At 36.0% G+C, this 13389-nt stretch overlaps 1 protein-coding gene across 3 annotated transcripts in view; it reads left to right on the top strand.

The window, feature by feature from the left end:
- Positions 1 to 13389, top strand: part of SPIRE1 (spire type actin nucleation factor 1) — a 128251-nt gene that overhangs the window by 10484 nt on the left and 104378 nt on the right. For all 3 annotated transcript variants that reach the window (XR_011148340.1, XM_069004396.1, XM_069004397.1), the window contains exon 2: positions 2046 to 2080. Coding sequence is in view for 2 of the 3 variants with exons in the window: in XM_069004396.1 (XP_068860497.1) it covers positions 2046 to 2080 (35 nt within the window). In the remaining variant the exon portion in view is untranslated. The remainder of the gene's footprint in view (positions 1 to 2045; positions 2081 to 13389) is intronic.

The following is a 13389-nucleotide window of genomic DNA, read 5'->3' on the forward strand; positions in this document are numbered from 1 at the left end:
TATTTGTTTTCTCTGCTTCAGGACTTGTTTGGGACTTCTGCTAAAAGGATGTTCATAGGATCTCAGCACTGCTATGAGGTGAAGCAGTGGGTACTTGGTGCTACTCAGAGGATCTAGAGGACAGCTTGGCTCCTGTTCTCTTAGACCATAGGAGATGCAAGTCCAGATATTTTAAATTATGAGTGATTGCAAACATTGGTGGCCCTCTGTATTAATTGCATTGCTATAGGTTTAAAATTAGCACCTTTTAATGAAGTACTAATTTTTTTTTAGAAGTAATGTCTTCTGAAAGACAGGATGTGCTTTTTTCTTCCCCTATCTTGACTACATTTCTCTGAATTAATCTTTTGCTATCTTGTATCAACAAGATACAATGTTTTGGTTATCCGTCATTTGATTTCACAGAAGTAGCCCCTAACATTAATAAATCTGCTAATAATTGTAGCAGTTAAAAAACATTCTCAGTACATTTCTCCTGTTTATAGTTTGTAACAATCACGTGAATGTTACCATTTTAAACACCAAGAATTTATTATGTGGATCTGAAAGTGAATGAACCAGAGGTACCAGTCCTTTTGAAAAGACAAAATGTGATGCAAAAGCCTTTTTAAGTCACTCTTCTGCTCTTGCTTTTGAAGTCAGACACCAGTGCTAAGTATTCAGCTTGCTTTGGCAACAGTTCAAAAGGAAAGTAAACAACTTTCACTCCTTTAGGAGGGTGTTCCCTATTCATTCAGGACGTGTTTAACCTTTAGTTTCAAAAGGAAGGTGACCAGTTCAGTATGAAAAATTAGTTTTCTTCTGTGCAGGTGACTCTTCCCCAGAGCTGAGTGTTTTGCATGCCATTCACATTTGTCATATGAAGTCAGTGCAATCATTCCTCTGTGCAAACATTGTGCCAGCCAGTTGGTTGAGCTTCCTTGGGCTTGTCAGCCAGTCTGATAAAATAGTCCTTCCAGTTATGGATACAAATCCCAGGCTTTTCTGAACTGCTGCAGTAAATCCTTCCTAATCATCACCTGAACATGCACTCTCAGAGTACGCACAGTCAAGTGAATGCATCCTCTTCTAGTTTTTGAGTACATGAAGTCTCAAAATTATGTAATGTGTTTTGTTGGCTCTGTGCTGTTGAGTCCAAAGCTGCAAATTCTAAACCAGCCATGTGAATGCAATGAAGCTAAAATTTGATATCTGTGTGTTTTGAAATTAAAGTTTTGGGAGGTCCCCTTTCAAATGGATAGATTTCTGTGGAATTCTTAACTTTCTTGAATACATTTTCTTCCAGAAGGAAATCATCCTGTCAGGATTCCTTCACTCTACTTTGATAAGGATTATTAATACAAAATTATAAACTTGCTGCTTTTAGTGACATGATACTTCCCTAATGTGCTGTGAAATTTCAGTCTTCTTTTTGCCAAGCTGTCAAGCCACTTTGGTATAAAACTGTTTTGTGTTTCAGAAAATTGAGATTTCTGTTTAATGAAACAATTCAGAAGCTTAATTTTTCTTTATTATACAAATTCCAAAGTGATGTCTCTGAACTTGGAGGAAATGCAAAAATTGACAAGTAGAACTTACAAAAATAGTACAGTAATGTTTTAACTTTAATTTGCTTGAACTTCGTGTTTCTGTTGAACTCTTTGAAATCCCAGAAGTATCAGATGAAACAGTGGCTTTTCCCTAGTTTATGAATTAATGCTGCTTATTCTCTTGAAATAATTATTTGCTACTGCTTAATTTAAGCCAACATGTTTTCATGTTCCCTCCATGGCCAAACATCAATCATACGATTTAAATAATGAAGCCAGGCAGTAAAGACACGTCTTTTTAAGATCAAGTATTGTAAAGGATCCATATAAAAAGGGTAGGGCCTTCTTGTCGTTAATACAATGATGCATATATAATAAAAACATTATTGAAATGTGTGATTCAAGTAAGACAAAGAATACTTGGTAATTACTCAAAAAAGAGAAGTGACTCATGTTTTTAGTTTTATTCTTCCACCGTCTCTTACTTAGTCTGAAAACTCTTTTTTCTTCTTACAGATAAATCGGGCCGTTTATACTGCACAGAAATGGAGGTAAGAGAAGTATTTTGTGTTCTTGGTTAGTGCTGATTTAGCTCTTTTTCATTAACTTAGGGAGTAGATGTAGTGTACTTACAGTGTGGAGTTATCATTGCAAAGTTGTACTGTGTATTATATTTACGATTTTCGTTGGCAGCTGATAAGTGTGTCTTAACATGGGATATTTAGTCTCATGTTCAAAAATACAGGAAAGAAAGGCTGTGTGGTTTTTCAAAACCAAGATTAAAGATTTGCTATACAGCCAATGTAATCTCATTTGATACTAATCTCTTTAAAACATATAGGTATTTTAAAGAATATTTAATTTAGGTAATTTCTTTTGGATAAATTACTTTGTTATACTTACTTTAGAAAGGACTAATAGGTGATGGAATAAATACTTAGTGTTTATGGAATGGCTTGGTGATTTTTGGCAATGTGAGAATTTGGATGGAAGCAGAGAGTACAAGTGATCTCAGGGTTTGTTCATTTAAAGGCATCCTGATTTCAGGTACTTTTGATATGACCTTTAATTTATCACCTTGGCAATGTTTTGGGGCCCAAGAAATATTGTTCTATGTCTTTCTGGGGTAACAATAGAAACACAAATCCACTTGAATCTGCTTGGTTTATATCTTGACCATTATTTGAATCTGTATTTTTGATACTAAGCTGTGATTAGTGTTGTAATTGTTTGATTTGTCAGATTCATAGATTAAATCCAAGACTGAACGCAAAACTAAGTAGAATATCTAACTGAACAAGATGTGGACTCATGGTCTGATTTTTATTATCATACAGAGTAGATAATATAGTCTACTCAAATAAACTTTTCCAGCAATAAATACAATTTCTGTGTCCTTTGCAGGGCAGCCTTTTCTCACTGCCTTTGAACTTTCTTTGAAATGTAAAACTGAGTTTTCACTTCAACTATTCCATCCGTACCTCAGGCTGAGCCTGGAGATGGGACAAGTGGAGCATCTTAATAGGCAGGCTGTCAGCTTTCTCATCAATAATATATGTGAAGGTGACAAAGTGCTGTTACCAAGTGGTTTATTCATAGACAAACTGTGCATGATGATGGCTGGTTATAAAGACAAAATGAAAGGTCAGCTGATTCAACTACAAGTAGTAAAATGTTAAGGCTATCCAGATTTTTTCAAGTATTAAATGTCCTTTCTGCAGGATACAGTGTAAGGAGTAATTCATAAAAGATGGAAGTACAGAAACTGGAAGTAGGCACATTTTATTGCTTTGTGTGGTTTGGTTTAAACAAACACATCCTGCTTTTGTTTCAGGATTTGTAAAATCTCAGTTCACAAATCTAGTACCTTATTTAAAAATTATAATCTAGTGTGTCATATGCTTTGCATACTAAATATTGTTTACAATTTTGCTTTGTGTTTTTTAAAAGGAAGGTAATCAAAGGCCCTAATACTATAAATGCGGATAATAAACCACTGTTAAAATATTTTTAACAAAACATAAAATACTTCATTTGGGGAAAGTAGAAGTGTTTTTGTTTCAAATGAAATTATATAGTAAGAGTCAGTTCAATATGCTGTATTTCATCTTTCATGGGAAAAGAGTTTTCTAATTTTGATCTTCTAAAAATATATTTGTTGATAGTAAAAAAGCAGATTGGAGGTTCCTGTGAGACAAAGGCTTCATTTTAGAATGTCTCTAATAAGCAGCACTGTGACCATTAGGATATTGACTCTTCTCTTTGTCATTTTGAAGGAGGCTGTGGAGTCAATCGCTTTTCCCTCCTCCAAAATTCCTTTGGGGTTGCAGAGTTCGACTTGAAGTTGATGATGCTGGTGTTTTTCAGAACTAGGAATTGAGCAGAGACAGCTCATCTCACTTTTTTGATTCCTGTGGAAGAGAGTGTGGCCTAAATGACCATACTAGGATATGTGGGAAACTTCTAAAAATCTTAACTAATCACCATCATAACTTTTTTTTTGCAAAACATCCTGTAAACTATCTGGAATTGCTACACCCTTTATTTCAAACCAGCAAAGTGAGTGGTGTGTCAAGTTCAGAGTCCAGGTGCCACAGCCGTAATAGGAAGATGGGAGTAAGGAATAAGGTGACCTTGTTTAATCTGCACCTGCCTCTAACTCTGTTATGTACATAATGATAGCGCTCCTCAGTCATCTCAGCCGAGGTGGTGAAATTATATAAAATATGCCAGCCTCATTTGTAAATATTTAGTGCTCATATAGAAAGTATTCTGTGAATGCAAAGTGATTCATATGTAGGAGGCTTTAATTGCCATCTGTTTGAAAAGACCCACCTAACTGAGCACAGGCCTGTTGTGTGTGATTAATGCAGTTAACCAGGATGTGTGCTAGCACGGAGACACGCAACCTCTCACGTTGTTTAAGAGTCAGGAGGGAATTAAATAGCCTGTCCCAAACAATGGTGAGAGTCAAATCACAGAAGGAATCAATTGTAGAAATGTTTTAGGGAGACTGTGCACTCTCTGTGCAAATTCTATTCATGAGCCCTCAGTATCTCTATTAAAAATCTTAACATACAATGAAAATCACAGTAGTTGTCTGTGGAACTAATTTTTTTTAACCTTTTAATTGGAAACTCGAAGCATTGACTGTATTTTAGGTAATAATTCAGGGAAATAAATACGCAGGTTATAAGAATAGAGTGTGCCCTGTCGTACAAATGAGAATATACCTGTTATTTCAGTGTATTGATGCAAATAAAATTAACTACCTCTCTCATGCAGATGAAAATGAGAACAGGTATTTAATAGCAGAGAGTGTTAGGATTTCAAAAGAGGTGTCATAATTTTGCATTGAAAGCCATGCCACACCTGTATTAAAGTGTGTTACTTGCTCATAATTCAATCAGTGTAAAATGTATATTTAGCATATGGTAATATCTAGGGTTCATTTTTTTATCTGTGTTGAGTGTAAACAAAAGTAACATTCTGATTGAGGAGTAATTGCTACAGCAAACAATCCTTGTCATGCACAGTAATAATCACTTTGTTCTCCTCCCTGAGCATTAAACTTATGGTGACAAGGGAGAAGAAATGTCACTGCACAGAGGACAGGCAAAAATGTTTGAGAATCATTTCTTTTAGTAAAATATGAATGCATGTGACTTCCATCAAAATAAGTCTTCGTCATGTACTGAAAAAAGAATTTCTCTGTGAACGCTTGGTTACAAACCTGATAATTCTATGAAAGCTTTTGATTCCTTGTGCTTTTAAGAGGAAAATTAACAAGAGCTCAGAATTGCCTTCTAGAAACCAAAGCAGAATCATGCATCTTTTCTTGCAAGCATTAATTTGTGCTTGAGCATTATGTGGCAGTTCTGATAAGTGAATCACTCATCCCTTGCTGATGGAATTATCTCGCAGAGAAGCTGCACTCCAGCCTTTGAGGGACCTGTTATTTTAGATACCTGAAAGCCCATTATGCTTGTTCATTGATGTGGGGGTTCTGTGTCAGTCAGTCTGACCTCCTGATTTTCCTGAAATGCTCCATAGTCTCAAGGAAGCAGCTTAACAGACACTTGATTAAATAGCAAACACACAAAAAAGTAGAGTTTAGGTTTTGATCTTTAGTGTTTTGTAATGAGCTGCAAGAGGAGCTTTGGTTTTTTATAATTTGTATAAGTTTCTAGCACACTGGGTGGAGATGAGTCTTGGAGAAAAATGGATTTCTGGTTTTTACTTGCTATAAGCTTGACACGTTGCCCTTTTCATTCAGCAGTTTCAGTGGGAATACACAGCAAATATTGGGCTGGAGAACTAATAATGTATTTGACTAAGCTGATTTAGTGATAGTCAAGTCCTGCCATCTGTCCAGAGTTCTCTAAGAGAATTCAACTGTTCCTTGTAAAGGCTTTGTAATTTTGCAGTATATGATGTGCCTTTATTAATCTACACACCCTGAAGTCACACAGGATTTATGATGAAATCTTCATTCCAGTGATACCACCGATAAGCCTTTCAATCGACTGGGGAAGAGTTCAGAGGCAGTTTCAGCCTTTGGTCTTCCGACAATTTCAGATAATGGATGGTGGAAAACTAGGTCTTACAGTAACTTGGACTCTTCCAGGGAACATTTTGCCTGCAAAACCCACAAATAATAGAGCATAGAGCATTAAGTTAAGTGGTGTTGATGTTTATTTGATGTTTTGGGGGTTTTGGTAGTTTTGGGGGCTTGTTTTCGGTGGAATTTTTTGACTTTTGGTAACTACAGAATTGCCTATTTTTTTTCATGGGATGAGATGGAAAAGTCTGCAACTATAGATTATATGAGTCTGAAAGAGGACTCAGAGTTTTGGAAGAATAAGATAATTTTTACCGCTCTTTAGTTTTTGCAGAACCCTTCCTATATAAAGTCTATGAAATTGTGCTTGAGAAGATACCCATCTAATCAGAGGCATACCTATGGCAGCAATCAAATGTACTCATTGATAGCTATCATATCAATTGGCTTTAAGGTGCTGGTTTTTGAGTAAACCAGTGCCAGTGGATGTGTTTGCCTGTTTGTTCAGACCAAGAGACTAATGGGATTGCTCATTCAAACTGCAAGAAAAAAATTAAGCTTTAGATGTTGTTTGAGTGCCTACAATTTAGTGGCTCTTTGTGTTGTCCTTCTTTGTTGTTCTGTATAATAAAAGACAAGTTTAGAGTATCAGTATGAAATAAGAATGCTGTGTCTCATACTTTATTTTCTTTTTTTGGTCTTCTTATAGTAAATTTAGGCTGCAGAATTCACAACTACGTTTCTGATCTGCTAAATCTCTTGAAGGCTTCTGAGATAATATGACATTGTTTGTCTATGAACTCTGCTAGGTATGAATTTTCTGTTAGAGGTGCTGTGTTTTCCTACCTGTTTGCTAATTTCCAGAAGGTTAATAATCAAAGCACAATAACATAAGGAGTATGCTTTCTGTGGATGAATAAAAGTGGATGACAGTGCGGTTGCATGGAGGAAGTTCTTTGTTTTTTCTTGAGGGATTTTGCCTAGGGCAATGCTGAAACTGAGACAAAATACACCCTGGAGTTCAGTAAGTTCAGTTTCAGTGATAAGTTGGACCTGATAGCATTGGCTTTTTGATCTGCAGGGGACAAACTCCAGCTCAAACCTTCTATTCCTGCATTTCTCTATTCTCTATTAGAAGTTCAACATCCACAACGTAAAAAGTGCAGGAGATGCGCAGGTGATGAGAATAAAGTACATAAAATGTAGGTTGAATGACAGATGAAAAGCATACAAAGCAGCTCAGTCTCTGAAGATTTCCTGTTGTTTACAGCTCTTCTTTTCCTGCACCACTTTGGTCCACACAGCACTTACACTTGCAGTGATGAATTTAGGAGTACTGAATAGGTTCAGTTTGGTATTTGATTTTTGGTAAGCCAAGGGAAACCAGACTTTAGTATGTTTTGGGTTTTTTTTTTCAGATGAGAAAGGAGCACTTTGGTCAGCAGATTAAGTATCTGAATATAATATTGCATTCATTTTGTGCTGCATTGTTTCTTCCATATTCTACTTTTGATATTGTAGGACATGAGTAACTTCCTTTGAATGAAGTGGATATTCACGGTGTTTTATGAAGAGCATTGGATCTTTTTTTTTTGTTTGTTTTGTAAAATGTTATGGTCTTACTGGATTATTAAGTCATCTTAAGAGAGAAAGTTGTTCAAATAGACTTTTTGTGTCTGTGTGTTTCTAATTGATGTCTCATTTTTTTATATTTCAGTGTGACTGGGTTTAGAGGCTCTCTAACATAAAGTTCCTGGAAAATCTAAGCAGCATTATTTCAACAATAACATATATTATTGTCCATTACTAATTTTAACGTAGCTAAGATAGCCTAATTGCTTGTTAATCAGTTTTGAATTTGGTCAGTGGTCAAAGAAGACAGGAACTCAAGGGAACTAAACACTTGATTTCACTTCAGCAGTTCAGTTACCACGTGCTGGTTTCCCAATTTAAAAGCACATGTTAGTTTAAATTTAGAGGTAAGTATTGAAAGACAGTAAGTTTGTTTTCAAAATGTGAAGAGATTTAAAATGAGAAAAATAGTTATTTATGAATAAGGTGAATTCAGAGTGCTCCCACCTGTTTTGTTTAATACACCTGTGCTCTTCTTTCAAGTGATAACTTACTGAGTCATTCTAACATTCCTGCTTTGGATGTGCTTAGAAATATTGATCTAGTTCAGCTAAACAATTCTTGTAGGAAGTAGATAATATTTTAACATTTAAATTCTTGTTAGTCATTTTATACTTCACATGTGTAGGACCCCTTGCAATTTATACTTGGGAAAGTAAAGCTGTAAGAAAGGATTTTTTTAAATGCAGCTTTAGCTCACCTAATGCAGATGAACATGTGGAAATGAACAAGTAGACAGTGCGGTTAATCTTTGTTTAGTCTTCAATCTCTCTTGCTGCCTTCTGTTATTTTGTCTCTCTGCTGGAAGCAAGAAGAACTGCTGTCCTCTGGTTGTGAACATGGAGAAGCTTCATTTATTGCAAGAGAGGGGGCGAGAAATGTGGTGTCCCTCACAGGATTTCTCAAGGTTGCCCAGGGAAAGAGTAAAGCTTAATTGGAATTTTAGTAAGATACACATTTTCAGTAGGTTCGTAACAGGGCAGGTTCAGAAATTCGCTGTAACACTGTCTTTGAGCATTCAAATATCATAAGGCTTATTCTAGCATACAGTCAAATCAGCAGAAAAGAGTCTGTTGAAAAGAACATGGGGTTTTTTTGATTAGTTTCTAGGTTTTAGTTAATACATACTCAAATAACTATATCTTTTTTCTTTGCACTTCTGTGACTAAATGTTTTTCTTCACATGAACACTTAACATGTAGTTTTTTATCTAAATCACTTGACCTGAGAAGTTGAGACCTTAAACAAAGCAAGATTTGCAGTTGAGTCGTGAGAGTGTGCAGCACTGCATGCTTTCTTTGGCAGAGAGGATCCTGAGTTGGTCTTGGGGCTCACTGAGGCAAAAGGGGGTTTTGTTAGTTTTGTACTTTCTTTTGTTTGACTCGACACAGTGCAATTCATTTGAGCTTTTGTTCCAAAGTGAACTTTATAGCAAATGGTAAGTTTCTGTGCTCCCCATGACCCACCAGTGTGAGCATTTTCTTCTTAAGCTGTTTGATTTTGTCTGCCAGTTACATGTCTGTAATGTCAATCACGGGAAGACAAAGCAAGCTCCAAGACTTCTTCTTAATAGCATGAAGGAAAGAAAGATGTTCCATGCTGAACTCTTGGATTAGCATTTAGTGTTGCTGTGTGCTGTAGCAGGTGAAGCAAAATACTTCTATTTACCCAAAGGAAATGCAGAGGGTAAATTAAACACACAGATAAAATTAGCCTAAATTCTAAGGGTGTATTTCATCATGGCCCTTTCTTCTATTAACTAGTGGTAATTATGAAGCACCTGTAATGCTTTTAGTACTTCACCCTGAGTAAGAAGTGAAGGTTAAATAACTAACTGGGACAAGGCAAGCTGTTCATACTTAGTAGATTAACTCCTGCTTCATTTAAGAAAGTAAGGGTACTCTGTTAAACTGACAAGTTTTTCTCTTCCACCTATTAGTCCCTGTTTCTCACCTGTATTATACCTTCACTTCTAAGTCTCCTCCTGCCTTCTTTCAAAATATCTTATAGTTCATTCATTAACTTCCTTTATTTCCGTTTCTTCTTAACCAAAAAGTTAATCATCTGCTTTTGCAGGTGTGTGTTACTGCCTCTGCACAATATTTGATGATTCTCAGTTTTGTTGAGATGACTCTCTGCTCCAAAGGTGTCCTTTCACACATCTCTGCTTTTCTGCTTGTTTCTTGTGTTGGTCTTAGTGGATGATGTACTGCTATCTGAATTCATTATTTTTCTGCTGTGTGTTTCTCATTGTGTCTTTCTCTTCCTCTGTTATCTGGACCTGTGATACTGGCATTATCTTTGACTTGCACCCTTTCCTTTCCTCCAGATGCTTGCCAAATGCTTAATTGCTGTCTGCTAAAAGCACCCCTCTCTTCTCTGTTGCCAAGATGATAATTCAGGCTCTGTGGTTTTTTGTATTGGGTTGTCTTGGCTAATGCAAACTGCCTGCTACCTACTCCCTTCTTGGCAATGATGGCAATTACTTCTTCAGAGTTTTTTGAAAGACTCTCCTCTGGCTGCATTGTGGTTTTGGGATTGCCATATGTTGCTTTTTGCTTCACCTGTGACCTACACATTCAGGCTATCTTCTTTCTACTGTTGTAGATCTGAAGCAAACACTCACTGCATAGTAAACAAGTTGCTCCATCTGGTCTGTTTGTTTAGGAAGATGTGCCATGTGTTGTTTGCTTTGAAGGGAAGCTCTTACAAATATTTCAGAGAACATAGATGAGAAAAACATGCATGTATCCTTCTAGATTACATATTTCAAACTCCTTCACTATTTGGTTGTGAATCAATACTTTTCTTTTGGATATAGTTTGTAGCATCTAAGATTACATTGTTTTTCTGAGCATGTTGCTTGTCCTTTAGTATGTGAGTATGTCACTTATATTCTCAGAGTGAAAGCTCCATGCAATTCCTAAGTCTTCCTGAAATGTTTCATTTCACTGGGCATGGATGAAAATAAACACAGTTGAAACTGCATGAAAATAGTGAAGTAATTGTGGTCTCAGGTCCTTGGCCACCTTTTTGCCTTGTAATTTTCCAAAGAGCTGTTCTTGTTTATAATTTTGTAGTGTTTGCTGTTGGAGTTTGCTTTAAATCTACAACTAGTAAGGCAAGAAAAATAGTTCTTTTCCCTTTTCTTCTTTCTTTTTTTATGTCTGTCCAATGACAGAAATAATGTCCTTAATGAACTTTGTTGGCCAGAATAATAACATCCAGCATTACTTTATCATAATAGTTTTAGCTTTCATTGACCAACTGAATGTACTCAAGGACTTTTGCTGTGATTTTATTTAATAAACAAATTTTTTATCACTGTAAATTTTTCTTCAAAATTCTGCCAGCTTCAAAATTCTGTCAGCTGTTATTCAGATCTGGTAGAGAGCTAGTGCTGAACCTGGGTTTCTTCATGCAGAGTCTGGTGCTTCCATTGCACAGCATAAAGGGCATTTGAACAGTAATGCTGTGTACTTATGGAGAATCAGCTGCATGGTTATGCCTGTAACATTTAAAGCATTGGCACTGGGAAAATGTGTTGGAATACTATTTGTTTTTCATGTTTTGGACTCATTACTGGATCAGAAATAAAATGTTAATCTGAAAAACATAGGTAAGGATTGTTGTATGAATGAAAGGAAGAAAATCATGCCATTGTGATCAGGAGAGCTTTACCACTTAGTTAGAGGCATTATAGCAAAATTCTTTTTCAATTTGAAGTACTTCATTCTCTTACAGAAGAAAAATGTTTATTTAAAAGTTAAGATCTCTAATTCCTGGACTCAGAACTTCCTGGAGTGTTGCCTGCCTGCAACTCTCAGATCCTTCAGATGATTTCTATGTCTTGTTATGCTAGTTATATATGCAAATGTCGTAGCAGACTTCACAGTTTAAAACCCAGACCAAGAGTAAAGGAGTGCGTGATGAGCTTGTGGTTCTGTGAGTTGCCCCAGTGACTTAATTGTATGGACACTAAAGCAGGCAAGATGAATATTTTGGTGGGAGAAAAAATGTTGTTCTCATTTTAAAGAAAGAAAAATTAAGTTTGAAGACATCAGGCAAATTGCCCGGTGTGACATTCGGACTACATGGTGGAGCCAGCATAGAATCTAGATTGTTTAAGTCTTAGTCACAAACCCCAAGATCTTTCTTCAGATTTTAAGTACTGCCCAAAATAACAAGCCCATTGCTTTACTGCCAAGAAATTACTAATTCCCTTGAGAGACATTTCATCAAGATAACTAGGACTTGACTTTACGGCTAGGCTTTTCCTTATTTCCTGTGTCAACTTCTTAAGTACTTTAAAATTCTGTAGAAGTAGTAGCCCATTCTCTTTAAAAATAAACTTCTTATCTTTCAGGGTTATACTAGATGTTGCCATCCAAGTACAAAATCAGACTTGACTTTCTATTGTTCTCTTTTTGGAAATAGATAAACTGAGCTTTGTGCCTACACAGAAGACAAGCTTACCCCTAAATTTCTTGTATACAAATTTTACTCAGAAAAAACTTTTCAAAACAGATATAGAATGTTTGGAAAAAATAAAAATGAACAGTTTCATAGAAGGAAAAAAGCAAACATGGGGAATTTGAAGTGGGAGTCATATTTAGGTGTGAGTAAAAGGAAATTATTCCAGTAATAAAGGATAGAAGCATCAAGAACCAATATAGAATAAGGAGACTTCTTTACTGCAGTGTTTGGAAAGGCAGTGAAAAAAATGTGGTCTATTGTCATTTAAATGTGGATGAAATAATATGTAGCTTTGCAGTGTGGTATTACTATAATAATAAGTAGTAGGACAAAGAAGTTGAACAAAAGAATTATGTTAGAAGTGAGCAAGCTTGGGGTCTTAAAAATAGAATTTCATTTCACAAAATCTGCTTCAGAGGACTGATAAAATTTTTTCTTCCAGTTGTATCATGAACAAAGATATAATCATTAAATCTACCCTGAACTTCACTGTGAATTTGTAGCGTAAACCAGAATTTTGGTGTTGTTCTAGCATTTCAATTGTAATAAAAACACAAAGTGTCAGACTAATAAGATTCCTTGCACTTTCCTGTCAGTCCTGGCAGTGTCAGTCCTTTTGTTTTTGGAAATCATGGCTTGTATATGTATGGAGATCTTGGTTCTTCAATCTTACGTCTGTGTGAATATCTAGATAGATGGATGGATATTAGCAGACAGCAGGCACTGGAGCACATACACATTCACACTGTCTTGCATTTTCTGGCATGGAAACTTGAACATTATGAATTAACAGACAATTGCATTTGTATTTTTGTTGTGGTGTTGTTCACCACTGCTTGCATTTATGTGACACTGGGGTTTTGTTTGACATGGCCTATTACAGATGTTATAAAGCTCCTGTGAAAGCAAATTTTCAAAAAGCTTTCTGAATAGAAGACAGAAAAGTGTTGGTTGCTGTACTTTTCCCCTGTTTAATGGCTACAGGGACAAAGATCTAGTTAAGATCTTGCTAAGGTCTAGTTAGGAGCATGCCCATCCCTCTCAGTCACCCAGTACAACAGGAACTATATAGTACATTTTTTATGATTCATTCCGTTGAAATTATCTTGATTCACTTCTACTCTTTGGCATCCCTTTCTCTCTTAAAATAATTATTTTCTAATTACTTTGCTTGTCACCTCTTAGTGCCAG

Source organism: Aphelocoma coerulescens, chromosome 2 (genome assembly GCF_041296385.1).
Source record: "Aphelocoma coerulescens isolate FSJ_1873_10779 chromosome 2, UR_Acoe_1.0, whole genome shotgun sequence".
Taxonomy (NCBI): Eukaryota; Metazoa; Chordata; class Aves; order Passeriformes; family Corvidae; genus Aphelocoma; species Aphelocoma coerulescens.